The 17,552-nt window shown below is 33.2% G+C and overlaps 1 protein-coding gene across 7 annotated transcripts in view; it reads right to left on the bottom strand.

The window, feature by feature from the left end:
• The window catches only part of LOC123531447 (uncharacterized), an 81,360-nt gene extending 65,007 nt beyond the window's left edge, over positions 1-16,353 (bottom strand). For 2 of the 7 annotated variants that reach the window (XM_053518447.1, XM_053518448.1), the window contains exon 1: positions 5,893-6,024. Coding sequence is in view for 5 of the 7 variants with exons in the window: in XM_053518444.1 (XP_053374419.1) it covers positions 12,707-12,848 (142 nt within the window). In the remaining 2 variants the exon portion in view is untranslated. Of the gene's footprint in view, positions 1-5,892; positions 6,025-12,706; positions 12,882-16,019 lie in introns of those variants that run through there. The other 5 variants (XM_053518444.1, XM_053518441.1, XM_045312418.2 and 2 more) reach the window with 5 other exon arrangements.
• Between the last annotated feature and the right edge of the window lie 1,199 nt (positions 16,354-17,552).

Here is a 17,552-nt window from a genome sequence, read left to right as displayed (position 1 = left end):
AGTCAATGTATGAAACACCAGCGATGCAAATTACTTATAAGTTGCTAAATGATAATTTAAATAAATAAGAAAAAAACCTTTTGTTGACCGTCATTTCTATAGTAAATTAATACAAGGGATTCTCAATAGTTAATAAAAAAACTTTAATTCAGTAAGTGTCATTTTAATGACCTTTCCGCTAATTAATTAATTACTTATTTCTTACCTTGTCTTTCAAATTGTGTCCCTGATATAGTAACATATAACCTGAGCCGTTTCTTTCAGCACAATGCAAACATCTCCTTGATCTCGATTATTTCGTATTTGAATTTTTCTCTCAATCAAATTATGCAGACGATTCCTTTTCTATCTTATACATAAAGTTTACCTCAAACAAATCTTATTTAACTATATTTCAAGTCACCTCAATACATTTTGAACTGTTGTTTCGTATGGGAACATTATCATTAACTTCTGTTAGACAATATTTTAAATGTCCATACAATTCATATTCAAGGAGATATAAATTTTATTGCTCTCATTCAAATCAATTTAGATAAAATTTCTATTGTATTGTAGATGTGGTGTGCTGCAAGCAGCGCGCTTCTATTGCATTAAAGAATACGATAATAGTCGCATTTGAAAAGAAGTAATTCTTAAGCTAAATGAAAGAACTGTTTACATTTTACATTATACTGACAGTAAGTCGTTATCTAATATAGTTAGATTATTTGTATAAACATTATCAATTGAATAAATCAATGCAATTTTACTCCATGCTGATGTTTTATACTATATACTTCGGACATATTTGTCTAGATATCACTTATGAAAGGTTTACACAATATTTGAAAGTAAACAAGCAAATTCGATGAATTGGTATCCCCCGCCGAAAGGGTTTGTGGTGAGGAATGGCAAAAAAATATACCAGTATCCGGCAAAAAGTTAAGGATGTTACTAAGAAGCAAATAATGTCATTAGTCAAGAACAATTTAACAAAAAAACAAATATTTTAAGCGTATATAATAAATGTATGTTATGTTGATCCTGACTAATGTGTAATAAGCTTACCTTTTAGAATTGTATGGATTTATTTCAAATGTGAGCTTGAAGTGTAACTAAAACAAAATATTGTATTCGAGTAGTTTTGCACCAAGTGTCGCTGTTTAACATGTACATTTGAACTTAAAAGAACAGACGCCCTTAAGAGAGCACAGTCAAGTAAGAAATCTGGAACGTGGGTGGTGGTGGAGTGGGGGTTGGTGGGTGTGGTTACAACTTCACATGTAGTTAAACATTCATGGAAGGTTTGAATTTTTTTTAAAAAGGAATGGAAATATATATTTTTGTAGGGGGTGGGGGAATGACCGGGTGAGGGTACAAAACTTCACATCTTGGTAATAAATATTGATTGAAAATAAAAAATAACGCGGGGGGGGGGGGGGGGGTAGGAGGAGGGATGCATGGTCCGGATGGTGGGGATGACTGGGTGGAGTAGCGAGGTGGGGGAGGGTACAACTTTACATGTTGATTAATATTCATGGCAGGTTTTAAAATAATTAAAAACAAAAAAGAATGAAAAACATATATTTTTGGGGGATGGCGGGGAGCGGGGGAGGGTGTGTGACCAGGGCGGTGGGGGTGACCGGGTGTGGGTACACAACTTCACATGTTTATAATAAATGTTCATGGAAAAGAATGAAAGAAGTTTAATGAAATTCTACCAATTTGTTAGTTTGTTATGTACAAATATGTGGATTATTTAAACAATTAAAGGGCAATAATCTGAAGTTACAAAAGAGATCCTGACGAAATAGTGCTTGTTTGTTTGTTTTGGGTTTAACGCCGTTTTTCAACAGTATTTCAGTCATTTAACGGCGGGCAGTTAACCTAACCAGTGTTCCTGGATTCTGTACCTGTACAAACCTGTTCTTCGCAAGTAATTGCAAACTTCCCCACATGAATTATCAGACGTGGAAGACGAATGATTTCAGACACAATGTCTTTTATCAAATCGTCACGGAGAACATACGCCCCGCCCTAGGATCGAACTCGCGCCCCGCGATCCGTAGACCAACGCTCTCCCTACTGAGCTAAGCGGGCGGGTTGACGAAATTGTGTGTGCACTACCACTACCACATTATGGTGGTCTAAACTCAGTTTACGTTTCAAAGTTCTAGGTCAAATATGTCACAAGTTATGAAGCAGAAATTGCCATATTTATAGTACCCTATATAGTTAACACTAGAAACTTCTAAGGACCATAACTCTGGTGTTACTTTGGCAATCTGACTGAAACTTGACGGGCCGCATTTCCCTAGTTTGGTGAACATGTACGAATATGAAGTTTTATTTTCATATCCCCAACCACTTCCTAGATATGGCTCCGGACGGACAGACGGACGGACAACGCCAAAACTATGTCCTTCCGCCTTCGGCAGGGGATAATTATACATTTAGATACTTGATAAAGTTGCACCTTTCTGGAATGTTGTAAAAGTTAGTTTTTCAGGGAGACTAAGCGCTTACAATAAAGTCGGTCCACGCATATGTTTGCTTTTTTACTTGTAATAATTCTCTGAACATTTATAATTCTTTTTCTTAATTTACAAACATCACTGACGCAGGTATATCCACTATGCCAGTAGAAAATTGTTCTACGTTTCGTACAGGCAAAATGTGCCACGTGATTTAAAACGAAATGGTCTTGATTGTAGTTTGAAATGATCCAACTGTATCTTGATGGATTAGGAACAAAAACTATCCGAATAATAGCAAGTAGGAAAGATAATTGACCCTGAGACCATGAACTATATCTAACAAATAACTACAACCGGACTTAGCGTAAGGACAAAAATAACTGACCAGTTTTAAGGTTTCCGTGTTTGCACAAGAATGTAAAAATGCGATGAAGACTGGGTTGATTATGTCAGAAAACAGTCACACATCGTACATGTGTGGTCTGTATAAGTTTTGCAAATGGGTTGGTTTCTAAAATGTTATCAAGACTTCGGAAAAAACTCTATAATATACGTCCATTTTGATTCAATTATCGTGGTGCTCTCTTTAGATCCTAACAAGCTCTTTATCGTGGTAGTACATGAGGGCCTTAAAAATTGTGAATCTAAAAATATTTCAAGAATGTATAACAAGTAGCATTAGATTTTTATACTTAAAAATGTCACTTCTGTGCCTTTCGCATAAACTTCTTACTATTTCTATATATTCTTTTTGCTTTACAGATGACAACAGATTATTCATAAAGATTATTCCCAATTATAAGTATTATCCTGAAAGCGCAAATGGAATATGTTTTTCCAAAACGAGACAGGGCTTTCGGCCAATACTTTACTTGATATAATTACTAAAGAAACTTTAATGGATGTACACCCTTCATTCTCAGAAACTTGAATAATTTGGCATAAGATCAATTTACCACCTTCAAAAATATGCATTTGTTTTAAACACTACACACAAATGTATTTAGGTTCCAGATTATAAGTATTGAGGAACATTTCCATATCTTAAGATATAAATATTTATCCAGCAGGATGATAAATTGTTGCTTGAAAAATAGCAAATTTCAATATTCTATGCATGAATTATGAGACCTATTCAAGAACTTTTATTTAAGCAATAAACGCCTTACATGATAAAGAATAAATATTTCTTCTTTAATGTTTAGATTAGATTAGGATCTTTGTTTTACATCGCAAAAACTCATTTATAAAGAAGAAACTTGCGATGCAATTTAGTCGTGACAAAGATATTTGCACTGGAAATATTTCAACAGTGCAAAATTTAACTTTCGATCCAAGCTAAGTGCACTGTAAATACAGATCCATTATCACAAGTTTAAAATCAATCTCAAATACATAGGAAAGACTAAAGAGTTACAAGTTGTTCAATAACACCAATCGAAAAGACTAATTAAATAAATCAGATCAATGTTATTATTGACTGTCATTTTCAGAAACAATGATCGCAACACTATTGTAATATTTCTGGATGGAATTTTTATATGTTTTAGTTCTCTCTTTTTTTTTCATCACAGTGCTTCATATCAATTGTCACAGAACCAGCTTAGGACTCAGAAAAGTTCACCGACGACGTTCACAACTTTTCTGAATATACCCTTATCCAGCATTTAATTATGACTTCAAAGTTCTGAAAAGATTATGATAATACTTAAACGATGAGAGCCAAAAAAGATCGATTTAAACATACCCGGTCATCTCCTGTGACCTTCACCTCAAGAGCATATACTGGGTACCTACTCTTAGTCTCAAATGGTAGCCAGAATCTATACCTATACGTTTATACATGGTATGCCTTGGGTCTTGAACAATACTAGGTCATTTATGAACTGATAGGACTACCCAAGGGCTACCCAGGGCTGCTGATCTTTGCCATAACCTATACATCTACGGACAGTTAAGGCAAAATTTCAAATTCATAGGTCAAAATTTTAAGTTAGTATGTCGGAATGAGTGGAGACTATGATGGTTTTTTTCTGGCCCCAAAGTTTGAAAAAAATGAATGTCAATTGACAATAATGATATTCCTGTCTAACAAGAGAAATGATTTATAGGAAAACATGGAGTGAAAAAACTCTTATTGGTGATAATGAAAGCGAAATTGACATAAGTAGGGACTTCCCAACTATGTCTGAAGAAGAAAGAAGGGGTTTAACAGATGGTGCGTACTAACTGAACATGGATAATTTATATGCACAGGAACACTTTGACATGCATTTTGCATCTGAGATATTTGTGAATAATGAGAATGAACACTTTTGGTGAATTACATTGCAAAGTAGGCATACATCACAAGGCTTCACAAAGTATATATTAGAATCAACGAAGCTGCCGTTTAAACATGGCACTGTACATATCTGGAGCTAGGATGGTTGTGATCTGGTCTCTTGGTATGTAGTGACATCATTAGAATGCTGCTGTCCACACATTAAACTCTGGGTTTCCATACTTACGCATGGAATTTAACATAAGATAAATTATATACTTGCAGTAATTGTTATAACATGCATTAACTTTTTCTGCTTAATTAAAATTTAAATGGGATTTTCAGGTGTTTTAATGGACTGGTTGCCATGGTAACCATCTTTCAGATTATATAAATACAGTGTAATATATTCTATAGTATATATCCTAAATAGTATTATGTGAATGTAGTATCGATGAAGGAATACCGTCATTCAAAAACTCAAATACCCGTCTTTTGACACCTATTTGCCCCTACTTTAATCCCCTCATGCCATTACAACATTAATTTGCTATTCCGTTGGTATCTTCTAGAATTCAATATAAAATCGCGAAAAATCTAACTGACACAATGTTTTGAATTTTTGTAATATAAAGCCAATATTAAAATTCGTTAAGAAATATTGTGTTACATGATGTATAGAATGATAAATTGAACGCGTGTACCTATGGCGTAATAAATTTTGTTCCTGTAAGTGTTTCTTCTTTACATGTGGATTTGGTAAAGAATCACTTTATATACAAGTTTATTACGGTCTTTTACAAATTAAGCAAACTAAAAGAATATTAATTATTGTGTCGTTCAGATGCTTCAGTATTTAACCAATTCCTACGCATCTAACCAATTCCTACGCATCTGAACGTTCCATACCTCATGTTTTAATTTTGATGTAAATGAGATGTGAAACCAAAATTTGTAGTCCTGTTTGACGCCATATAACCTATACTGTGTTGGTGCGCCATAAAACCCAAATAAATAAATAAATACGCATCTGAACTCTGAACCATGGTAAATTAGACGATAAACCACTCGAAGGTTTGTTAAATGAAAGTATTTAAGAGCGTTAAATGTGAAACATATGAAGACTACGTAGATATATATCCCCATATAACAATAAAAATAAAACAGCACCTTTTCATTCTTCATTTACTCCTTGAATCTGTTACCGATTTCCTTTCGATTTCTCACAGACGAATTTCAAATATCAAAATAATTTAAATTTGTTTAAAATATAAATCTAAGATTCGATATACGTATCACTACATACACGTAATACCCTATATGTTATTCATCTATCAAATATTAGATTAATGATTGGTTAAAACTCCCAATATAATAGTCTGTATTTATTTAAGAATTTTCTCTATCAGATGTGTATCCCATTTCACATACTGCTGCCGCAATGGTATTGTAGTACATTTTTCTCGTATGTCAGAAAACGCTGCTTTGTGTTATCATAGTGGCCGGTTACAGGCTTTGTATCTGAAATATTATCTGCAGAAAAAGATATAACTTGATTTCAGTTTTCTTTTTCATTCTCCAATATCAAGAAATTATGAACCTAGGTGTGCTATCTCTACCAGAAGGCAAACAAAAGCAGTTTATTTATTACCTTGGTTTCATTTTCATTTATGTGCGTACGTGCGTGCGTGCGTGCGTGCGTGTGTGTGTGTGTGCAATTTGCATTTTTCCTCCAAATTCGTTTAACATTTTTTTCTTACAATCCATCCAAATCTAACCTATCTGATAACGATTTTTACAATTTGTTTTCAATATATTCAAGTACTTACAATTTGTTTTTAACTTTCGAAGCGTTTATGTGTGAAAATAAGACTTATCTTTTAGATAAATTAAGCAAACCTATTCAAAGCTAAAGAAGATTTATATATTTTGACATAGTTGGGTATCTAGAGACGTGCTTTTTATATAATCAGCCAGATTAAAATATCCGCCACATAAGAGTCAATGGTATACGAAATCTTCAATGCTGAAGTTTAACCTTAACTTAATGTACTGCATTTTCGTTAAATATTTTATACAAACATGCACCTTTGTAGAATCGGGAAAAAGATTTAAATGTTCGAATTGAATTACAAAACATAAAGTAGGGTCAATAGAATGGAAAATGATACTTAAAAACTTGGCATAAGATCGATTGATGTTTAAATAAAATTATTTATAATAAGTGGAGCATTTAATACCAATTTGCACGATCTCGACTTAAATTTCTTATTCAGTGGCGATTGCATAATTGTTGTTAGATAGATATTTGCATGTAATTTAACAGCGGCATGCAGTCAATGGAAGTTGCTAATAGGCAGGAATATTATGTGTTTTTAATGCTATATTCGATTTAAGAAAATTTGTTTTAAATGCCATAAAAGCGTTTAGTAAAATATCTTCTTTAGGAACTTGATAGCATTAAAAGATTTTCTAATGCTATTCAAATTTGATTATTTTTGTTTTTGTACTTACATGTGCAAAATTTACAGTTATCTCGTTAGTTCTCATAGTATTCAAGTCGTTTGCAAGACCTTCGTACTTCGAATTTTAAGCATTTCTATTCATTTTCAAGCACACTGTTTCATATATATGTACATTGATTTTTGGGTTTTTACGTTGATTTACATTGATAATTAGGCCGTTAGATTGATGTGCATTGATTCTCAAACTGTTGTATGAACGTATACTGAGTTTCAGCCTGTTTCAGGCTGTAGTATAATCGTACATAGATTTTCAGACTGCTGTAGGAACATACGTTGATTTTCAGGCACATTGCTTTTCAGACTGCTATATGAACGTACACTGATTTTCAGGCTATTGCATGAATGTACATTAATTGTAAGGCACATTGAATTGCAGGCTGTTGCATGAACGTTCACTGATTCTACTAGAAGATGCCTTTGTAGAAAAGCGCATGTCTCCCCCAAAGCATAGTAGTAATAGACAAAAAGTCAAAAGGAGACAGGAGCAAAAGTTAAAGGGACACTGATGGTTGGCTGCAACACGGATCATCTACTCAGCATGTCCATTCATCCAATGAAGTTTCAACATTCTAGATTTAGTGGTTCTCAAGTTATGGATTGGAAATTGTTTTCCGTGTTCAGGTCTCTATGACCTTGACCTTTGATAGAGTGACCCCAAAAACAATAGAGGTCGTATACTCCATAAGCCCTACCACCTATGACGTTTGAAGGTTCTAGGTCAAATGGTTCTCTAGTTATTGATCGGAGACGGACGGATGGATAGATGGACGAGTATTTATGTGACTACTCTTTTGTTCTCTCAATTGTTCTGTTAGCCACGTAAAAGGAAAATAGCCATATAAAATCCTTATGGAATGAATGACATCAAAGAAAAAGTACAGTTACCTATTGTTCCTATAGCCACATTAGTATGCAAATGTAGGCTCGGACTGACGGAAGGACGGACGGACAGGGCAAAAACAATATGTCTCCCCAATTGGGCGGAGGGGAGAGAGACACAAATATTAACGTGCACTGATATTCAGGATGTTGCAAGAATGTACATTAATTTAAAGGTTTTTGCATAAATGTACATTAATTTCCAGGTTTTTGCATGAATGTACGTTGGTTTTTAAGCTGTTGCATGAACGTTCATTGATTTTCAGGCATACTGATTATCAGGCTGTTACATGAACGCTCTTTGATTTCCAGGTTTGTGCATGAATGTACCTTGATTTTCACACTGTTGCACGGATTTGCATTGATTTTCCGGCATACTGATTACCAGGCTGTTTCATGAACGTTCTTTGATTTACAGGCTGTTGCATGAACGTATATTGATTTTCAGACGATCGTTGCATGGATGTACATTGATTTTCAGACTGTTGCACGAATTTAGTTTGATTTTCAGGCATACTGATTATAAGGCTGGCACATGAACGTTCTTCCAATTTACAGGCTGTTGCATGAATGTACATTATTTTTCAGGTACACTGATTTTGCAGGCTGTATAAACGATCACAATTCTTAGTGAGTTTATTTCTTAATTTATTTTACAGGTCTACTAACATTAGCATGCACGAACACTTCTATTGACGACTGGGTTGCTTATGTAAACATGTCGGCAGTATCTAAAACACATGCCTGCATCTGGGTAAAACCACATATTTTCAGTAAGGCAGTTCGAAAGCATCTACACATTAAAAAGTTTGACGCCTGGGAAGTTTGCACAATTGCAGGAATGAGGTAATAGGCCTAACATTTAAGTCAACGGAGGCCCCCTGCTTCATGGTTAGCAATAATGATACGTACATGTTTTTACGTGTTAATACTCACTCATTCGCTTTTTTTTTTTAATTTTGGGGTGATGCCTAACTCTTAATATATATTTTGTTTTGTTCTGTCCTGATATGTTATTATTGTTCATGATTGATAATAATCAAAATGCTAGTGATCCTGTTGGTTTAGAAGAAACAGTTTTGCTGGTATTATATCACTGCTACTATTATTCAAGATAATACAAAATCTGCTAAATGTGGTTTTCTTTAGTCTATTAGTAATTAAAAGCCGAGAGATGACATTTGTTATTGCTAAAGAATAAAACTATTTATCAATGTTTCGTGCACGTCTTCCGTCTCGTGAATTAAGTGACCTGTCTCTGTGATGTCCGAATTGTCTGCTCTTTGATTAACGAATGGAATGTTATTGGTTGCAATAATTATAATGTCAAAGAGCAATAAAGTTAATAAATGCTATACTTCTAACAGACGCGGTAAGTCTACTGACGATGTTAAGTATGTCGCTGTTATTACACGGCTACTAAACGCTAGCGCCACCACCAAATTGTGGTGATAAGTAAAAGAGCTATCGACATTTCCGTAGTGCAGCTATCGCCCGTTTCTACCTGTAAACTTTATATTTTATCTTATATTTTTATTGATAGAACTTTTTTCGAAAATCGGAGAATGTAGTTCCGTGTAATAACACTTTTACTACAGGTTGGCTGTAATTTCATTAAAATAATATGCAAATTGTGGTGTCAGGAGCTTTTTTCCCGAATCTGATAATGGCATGTTTTCATATCGGCCAGTATTCGAACACCATTCCGATGAATAGACACACTGTAAGAACATACCTGCGCATGCAAATGGTGTAGAAATGAATTGCACGTATTCCCATACAACAAAGAATTACGAAAAACACAGTAAAAAGTTAAAACACGACTATTTTAGAAAGTGGTGGCGCTATCACTCAAGTGGTGGCGCTATACAGTAGTGGTGGCGCTGTTTTATATGATTAGTGGCTTATATATTCAATTTTAATATATGAAAATGTCTGTCTGCAAGCCACGGAAATTTTTACAATAATCGATGTTATCACCCTATTCCACACTATACCCAAATTACGTTACTCAACAAACTACATGTAGTAACCTCTGCATGATCGCAAAATAATCTACATGTATATGGATTCAGATTGTACATCTAAGCTCTATTGATTAATCACATTTAATCGATTGGAATTGAAAATGTACTGTACTCACTTTTCAGAAAGAATTGTGAAAGTAGGGCTTTTGTTTACAATGACATGCAAACGACGTATAAAAACTAAGGGAAGTAACTTTCAGAATCTTAATATCAAAAATAAATTTTACACTATCTTCAAATTATTTCCTGGACACAAATCTTTGTCTGAAATAAAGGTATTGCTACAATTTTTCTTGACCTGAATTTAAAGTACACTTACGTTTGTATTTAAGTACAATATTTAAAGGTTAGAAATAATTCTACATTAACACTTTAAACAAAGGAAAATATTTACTTTGACTACAAGAGTCCCAAGGGTCTGTGAGTATTTTGTTCTTGTTTTCTTGGATAGAGAATGTTTCATAACGGTAAATAAACTATGATCGTGTTTTTCTTTCATTAATAACATAATTCCTTGCAAGAAAATTATCAATTAGAGAATATTGGTGTTTGTTTTGGTCCGGATGCGTCAGCAGTTCGTATTATTGAATGCCGTAACAGCGCCACCACTAGAGTTATAGCTCCACCACTTTCAAAAATCCTGGTATATTTCTTCTAACTCTAATTCTATTATTCACGGTGTGTGCGTATATAATTATTTATCATCTCTACACCATTTGCATGCGCAGGTATGTTCTTACAGTGTGTCTGTTCATCGGAATTGTGTTCGAATACTGGCCGATATGAAAATGTGCCACTGTCAGATTCGGGAGAAAAGCTCCTGACACCACAATTTGCATATTATTTTAATAAAATTACAGCCAACCCGTAGTAGAAGTGTTGTTACACGGAACTACATTCTCCTATTTTCGAAAAAAAGTTCTCTCAATAAAAATATAAGATAAAATATAAATTTTACTCACGTGTTTACAAGTAGAAACGGGCGATAGCTGCACCACGGAACTGTTAATAGCTCTTTTCCTTATCACCACAATTTGGTGGTGGCGCTAGCGTTTAGTAGCCGTGTATTAGTGCTGTCGGTAATGTATGCTGATGATGATTTGGTTGACGCTGTTGATACTGGATTACATGTACTATATTTTTAAACAGCGGAAAATTTTGAGGAGATAACTGCAATATTGACTACCTAACTGTAACAGTATTGACTACCTCCCTTAACCATGTTTTAGTATTTGAGTGAACTTTAGCGAAGCCACTACGTGCATATGTTCATGAATTGTTAGTTCAACATTTTTTTCAACTATTCATTATTTAGGATATTGTCTATTCTTATCAGAGTGACGGGTGTCTTGTTATAAATGTTTTTTATGCAAAAGGACTTGAAAGCGGAAGGCTGATATCTGTATTCTGTGTTAAAGACCAATTAGAAAAAAGAACACCCCGCCCGCTTGGCTCAGTATAGAGAGAGAGTGCTGATCTACTTATCACGGGGTTATGAGTTCGATCCCCGGGCGAAGTTATGTCGTCCGTCATGATTTGATAAAGGGTATCGTATTTGAAATCATTTCTTTTTTCGTCTTGTACATTTGAATATGGCAGTTACTTATGGAGAAAAGATTAGTAATGTTTCAGAATCTAGAAACACTGGTTAGGTTAACTGCTCGCTGTTACAAAACTGAAATACTGCTGAAAAGCGGTACGAAACAAAAAAAAAATCAAGAAAAAAGAAAAAAGAAAGAAAGAAAGAAAATAAAAAAGAACTGTCAAATTTACCAAGAAGTAGATAAATATGAATATTTTACCAATGTCTACATAAAACAAAATAGCGGTAATAACCAGAAGGATTTTTTTTCTTTAAAAATGAATGGACCTCAATCATGCATTTAATCTTAATGAGCCCATGTTTAAATTTTCTGAAGTATACGGCTGTCGTATCATTTTCAAAACTGATCCGATTTTTCAGCGTTGATGCCCATTGTCCGGGAACTTGAGGCTTTGACCTAATATGATCTTTCTGGTTAATCGTGTGGACCTTTTGTAATGAAACAATATATTTTTTAATACTTGGAGTTATTATTTATAGTATTTAATCTCCTTTGAAATACCAAAATATCATTCTGTTTTTAAGAAAACATACACTGATTAAAACTCAATACGACTGTTTTTATATTTACTTAAATCAGATGAAATGTATAATTTATACTTGTACTTTACGGTATCGAACATTTGTTATTTTCTAAAGTTATTTATCGATATCATTATCAAAATAAAACACAAAATACATTTTTATAACATGAGTGATCTCTTAAGTAAATTAGTACCTCGGATGAATAGTTATTGTACCCTATTACACTAAAATCAGATATTTCGTGAGGCTTAAAACTCGCTTTACTGACTATTCGCGATATCGCCAACTTGTGAAACATATCATTTTAATAATATCTCATTCGCGTGGACTTAAATTCGCAAAACGGTCAGTCACGATATTTTCTTCATTTTACGACAGCATTTTACGACAGCAACCGTATCAAAAACTAAATTAATAAAACTCACTTTTTGTTTGGTTTTGTAGCAGCTGACTTCTCTTGCACAGCCACGGAAGAACGAGTTCAATCTCCTGGTTCTCTCGTTTGAAGGGCGGCTGCGATATGAGTCTGATCAACTCCAGTACTATCTCGTTTGCTTTGCTCGTCATCTCGGAAGCATAGAAATGTCACAAGTCACTCTGCTGAAAAAGCAAAGAAATGTCAGAACAGGCCATTATAAACAACTGTTGTCGGCAATATCACCATGCTCTTTGTTGGGGTAGTGGAGGAGATGGGAGGGGTGAGTGGGGCTGATAATGCGGGTCGCGAAGGAGAGACGAGAAGTAGATACTAAGAAACATGTAAATGAACTAAAAGTAAAGGTTGGAGGGCATGTGGTGAGTTGAGGGATGCGGATGAGGGACACCAAGCTTCATTGTAATTAAACTAAAAAATACTACCCCCCCCCCCCTCCCAACACACACACACACAAATGGGACATAATGTATATGCACGTGTAAAGATTAATTTATTAATAAAACCGTATAATAACTATAACCATCACGGGAGCATATTTCAGTTTAATGTTATATTATGTGATAGTATTATTAGTACGCCAAATAATCCTACAACTGTTTATCCGTAATGTTGGCAAGCTATTTGTTTTTGTATTCATTCTAGCTCAACGAGTAAAAATAACCAGATATAGTGTGCGAAGATTTTTTAGGGCATTGACCGCCAAGTATAGCAAATTTTCAAGACGGATGCCAGTATTTTGATTAATTCGAATCAGAACATCTAGCTGTCTGCAACTGGCTTCAAAGTTCCCGTCATATCTAAAGCAGACATATACTTTATGTATACAAGTTCGCTGATTTTCTTTGTCATATAAGTTTCCTTTCTTCTTCTGAAAAATAAACGCAATGTAAACATGCAACATTCAAACTAGAATAACATACTTTAGTCTCTATCCTGGAATCATGTTAAAACATTTTTATCACTATTCAGTGTAGATCTAAGATGGTGACAGTTACTGTTGATTAAGTATATATATATATATGTATCATTTCGAGGACACTGTGATTCCACCAACTCCTGTTATGAGCAAGTCTGAAATTCTTTCAACAGTTGCCATAGTATTTTCACTAAATAAAGTCCCATTTTCGGTCATAATTTGCTTGCACCGGTTAACGCCTACTAAAAGCTTTTTAACGTGTATATCCGTTGAATCCATCAACAGTAAGACATGTATTGTTAAATGGAATGAAAATCTAACTAGGAATATAATAATCTCTCTAAAAAGCAAATATTTGTCTTGTATGTTTGTAAAACTACAATTTTAGTGACATTTAGCTGCTAACATTACCTTACATTTTCCTTAATATGTACAACAAATATGTGTTTGACAGTAGACAGCCACTTTTTGAAAGTATGAACTTACTATACAAATAAAAAAGCTCTTAGTTCAAATGCAAGCATTATACTACCAACAAAAGTGTATACGAACTTTATAAATTAATATATTTGCTGACAAATGAAAAGTGTGCTTTTTATAGAAAGTTCTGTTTTACTTCAAACCTTTTACGTCAAATTTGAAGTGGTATGTTTATTTTTCCAAATACTCGTTTCAGTGTGTAGATGTGTGTTTGCGTATGAAGGCCATATAAAAGCCTGAAGTTTTATTTTGTAGGTTAAAAGACCCTTTTCCTTCTTTAAAACATGTTTCTGAGTATTTTGACAGAATAAAAAGTATTTTTAAAAGCACAAAGTCTAACTGTTTTAACCGCGAAAACAAAACTGTCCTAATGTCGAAATCTTCAAGTGTAAAAGATAGATTTACAATAGTCAGTTTTCACTGAGATGAAATATCCTTTCGAATTTCAGGCATATGAAAAATAATTAATATTACTTCTATTTCTTTACCTCCGATAAGTAATGATTTCTAGGTTAGGTTAAATTCATTAACATGTTATCGAGTTAGCTTACATCAAAGGACTCATATTAAAGATACTACGTTGTTGCAAAATAGAAATAACTTTTAAATATTTTGAATAATAATTGATTGACACATCCTAAATGTAAAATTCTGCAATGTCAATAAAATACCACAGGAATTGTTAGAAATACAAACATCTCTACAGCAAAAACATTAAAGCTATCGTTTGACTACTTCAATGAATAGCGTACATTTTAATTTAATTATAAACTCCACTTAATTCAATCGATCATTTATTGTTGAAATTTTGGGTTTTTTATTAAAGGCAAACAAACCATATTTCATTTATCAAAGGCTATCAAAAATATGCACACTTTTCTGTTTCAATTCGAGCATTTTTCTACCTTTTTACAGCTAAAATGTTCAAAGACTGAACATCTACATGAACTTCGATCATCCATGTATGTGTTTTATATTTGTCTGCGGCATTTGAAATATTATAAATATCGTGATGCTCATATATAATTGTTCATTAAATCTTAACTACTACTGTGGTTTAGTTTCTGCTATATGTATACGAGATTAGTCCGCACTTTCTTTCGGAATTGAATGTAAGATATTCAAATGTGTGTGTGTTTTTTTTTATCAAAACTTCAAAATATACTGAAAAAAGAGACACTGAATAAAAAAGCTAACAAGAGCGAAGCGAGCAGATGCCAACGCTCGACATGAGGCAATATGCGAGAAAAGACTTATGGTTAAACCTTCTCACTCAGATACTGATGTTAATGTATAACGTTTCAAAGCTATAGTTTCTGTAGTATTCGGGAAAATTAGGCCTAAAACTAAACAAGCTAACAAAGAACATTATAATGACAAAACACCGGAAAAAGTTGTGGTTCTTGACCTGCTTACTTATCTAATGATGATAAAGAAGTGCACACAAAGATAAAAAGTAAAAAAAACTCACTCACGAAAAATTCAAAACGTCTGAGTCCAAAAAGGCTACTATTCTTACAAAATGAAAGCGGAAATATGTTGTTTGGTCTACTTACTTTATAACGATAAACAATAGTTTCAAAGCTATAGCTCTTGAAGAATTCAAGAAAAATGTGATTTGAACAAAAAAGATAACCAACACAGACGTTTACTCCCAATATAGAAACAACCATCAGTCGTAGATTCTTTTTTAATTTGAGCTAAGAAGAATTAGCAGAAATACAATAGGCAGGATGAGCATTAAATTGTCAGTATGGTATTTCATAGAATATAAACTGTACTATAACTGTGTTAGAATGATTTTTATGAAGTTCATACGGGAAAAAAATGGGTCGTTTCTGCATTTTAAATAGTAACATCACAATGCACTTTCAGTATACACAACATTACTGAAATAAACACTTACACTTACATCCAAACAAGCACGTAACCTATAAAAATCCACACATGTATATATGTTTATTCACATGTTTATAGTAGTTCCTTTACCAGTTATTTTTTCCGAATGTATGCCCATAGTATGAAGCTATGAAGTATGGTAATTAATACCGCATGTACATCAAAGGGCAAATATTTTACTTTGATGAATTGTTATTCCCAAACGTATAATGTTTATATATTATGTTCTATATTTCAAAATTAAATCCCAACATGTGTTATTTCGATTAATCTTATTATAAGAAAACAAACAAACTTTAATAATCCGCGTGTAACGTTAATTCTTAATCCTCCTACGTGATCTTAATCATTTCACGATATGACTTGACAGACTGTATTAATACCATGCTATTATTGTATTGATGAAGACTTGATATAAATTATTAAGTAAACCGATACATGTCTTACTCAAAAGTAACCGCTATAATAGTCAATCTTTCAAAACAAAAGATGCATTATATCGGGTACTTCGTTCAAGGCAATTAAAAACTCGATCAATTTGTAAAGTTATTTCATTCCGACCTGAGACATTTCAAAAGCTGGATTTGTTATATAAACCATTGACGAACAATAAATCGCTTGATATAACAAATAATCAAAACAGGGGCTATTTAATAGCCGTTGTAGAATAAGTGGCTTAAATTTGATTTTAAATAAGTTCGTGACTTTAATTCCATAAAAGCACAGTTATTAAAATCTCTGTCTGAAAGAAATGTTTTTGCATTTTCTTTTCAGTTTCATTGGATTCCTTTTAAACCTTAACCAAACATTGGAATAGACCATTTTCCTAGAAACATAAAACAGAACTTCTAAATTAGTAAAGCAATGTAAATAAAGATCATTTCAGTATTAATTGTAAATCACCATATCCAGCTTAAATGAGGTAAATTATCAAGTTCAACATAATTACAAGTTATCAAATACAGCTTATGTGAGATCAGACATCACGCAACTTAACTACGATAAATAAGCAAGTTCAACTTAACTGTGACGAAATATCAAGTTCAACTTAGCAGAGGTAAATAATCAAGTTAAACTTAACTGAGGTAAGTAATCAAGTTAAATTTATCAAGTTAAACATAACTGCGGTAAGTAATCAAGTTAAACTTAACTTAGGTAAGTAATCAAGTTAAGCTTAACTGAGGTACTAGTAAGTAATCAAGTTTAACTTGGACGATATAAAAAATCAAAGTCCACTTAATTCAGGTAAATCAACAAGTTTAACTTAATTGATGTAATGCACTATATTTAGCTTAAATTGAATGTCATCACGCAAAACGTAAATGAGATAAGTCATCTAATTCAGCTTAATTGAAACAAAATATCAAATTCATCTTAGGCAGGATAATCAACAAGTTTAATTCATTTTTTAGATAAATCAACAAGTTCAACTTAATTGAGATAATCAGCACATTTAAACTAATTGAGATGAATTATACAGAGTATCTTGAGTAAGATTATTCATCATACTTAACTTAATAGAAGTAAACAGCAATACTTT

The sequence above is a fragment of the Mercenaria mercenaria genome, chromosome 11 (assembly GCF_021730395.1).
Source record: "Mercenaria mercenaria strain notata chromosome 11, MADL_Memer_1, whole genome shotgun sequence".
Taxonomy (NCBI): Eukaryota; Metazoa; Mollusca; class Bivalvia; order Venerida; family Veneridae; genus Mercenaria; species Mercenaria mercenaria.
This window is presented reverse-complemented; position numbering and strand designations above follow the sequence as displayed.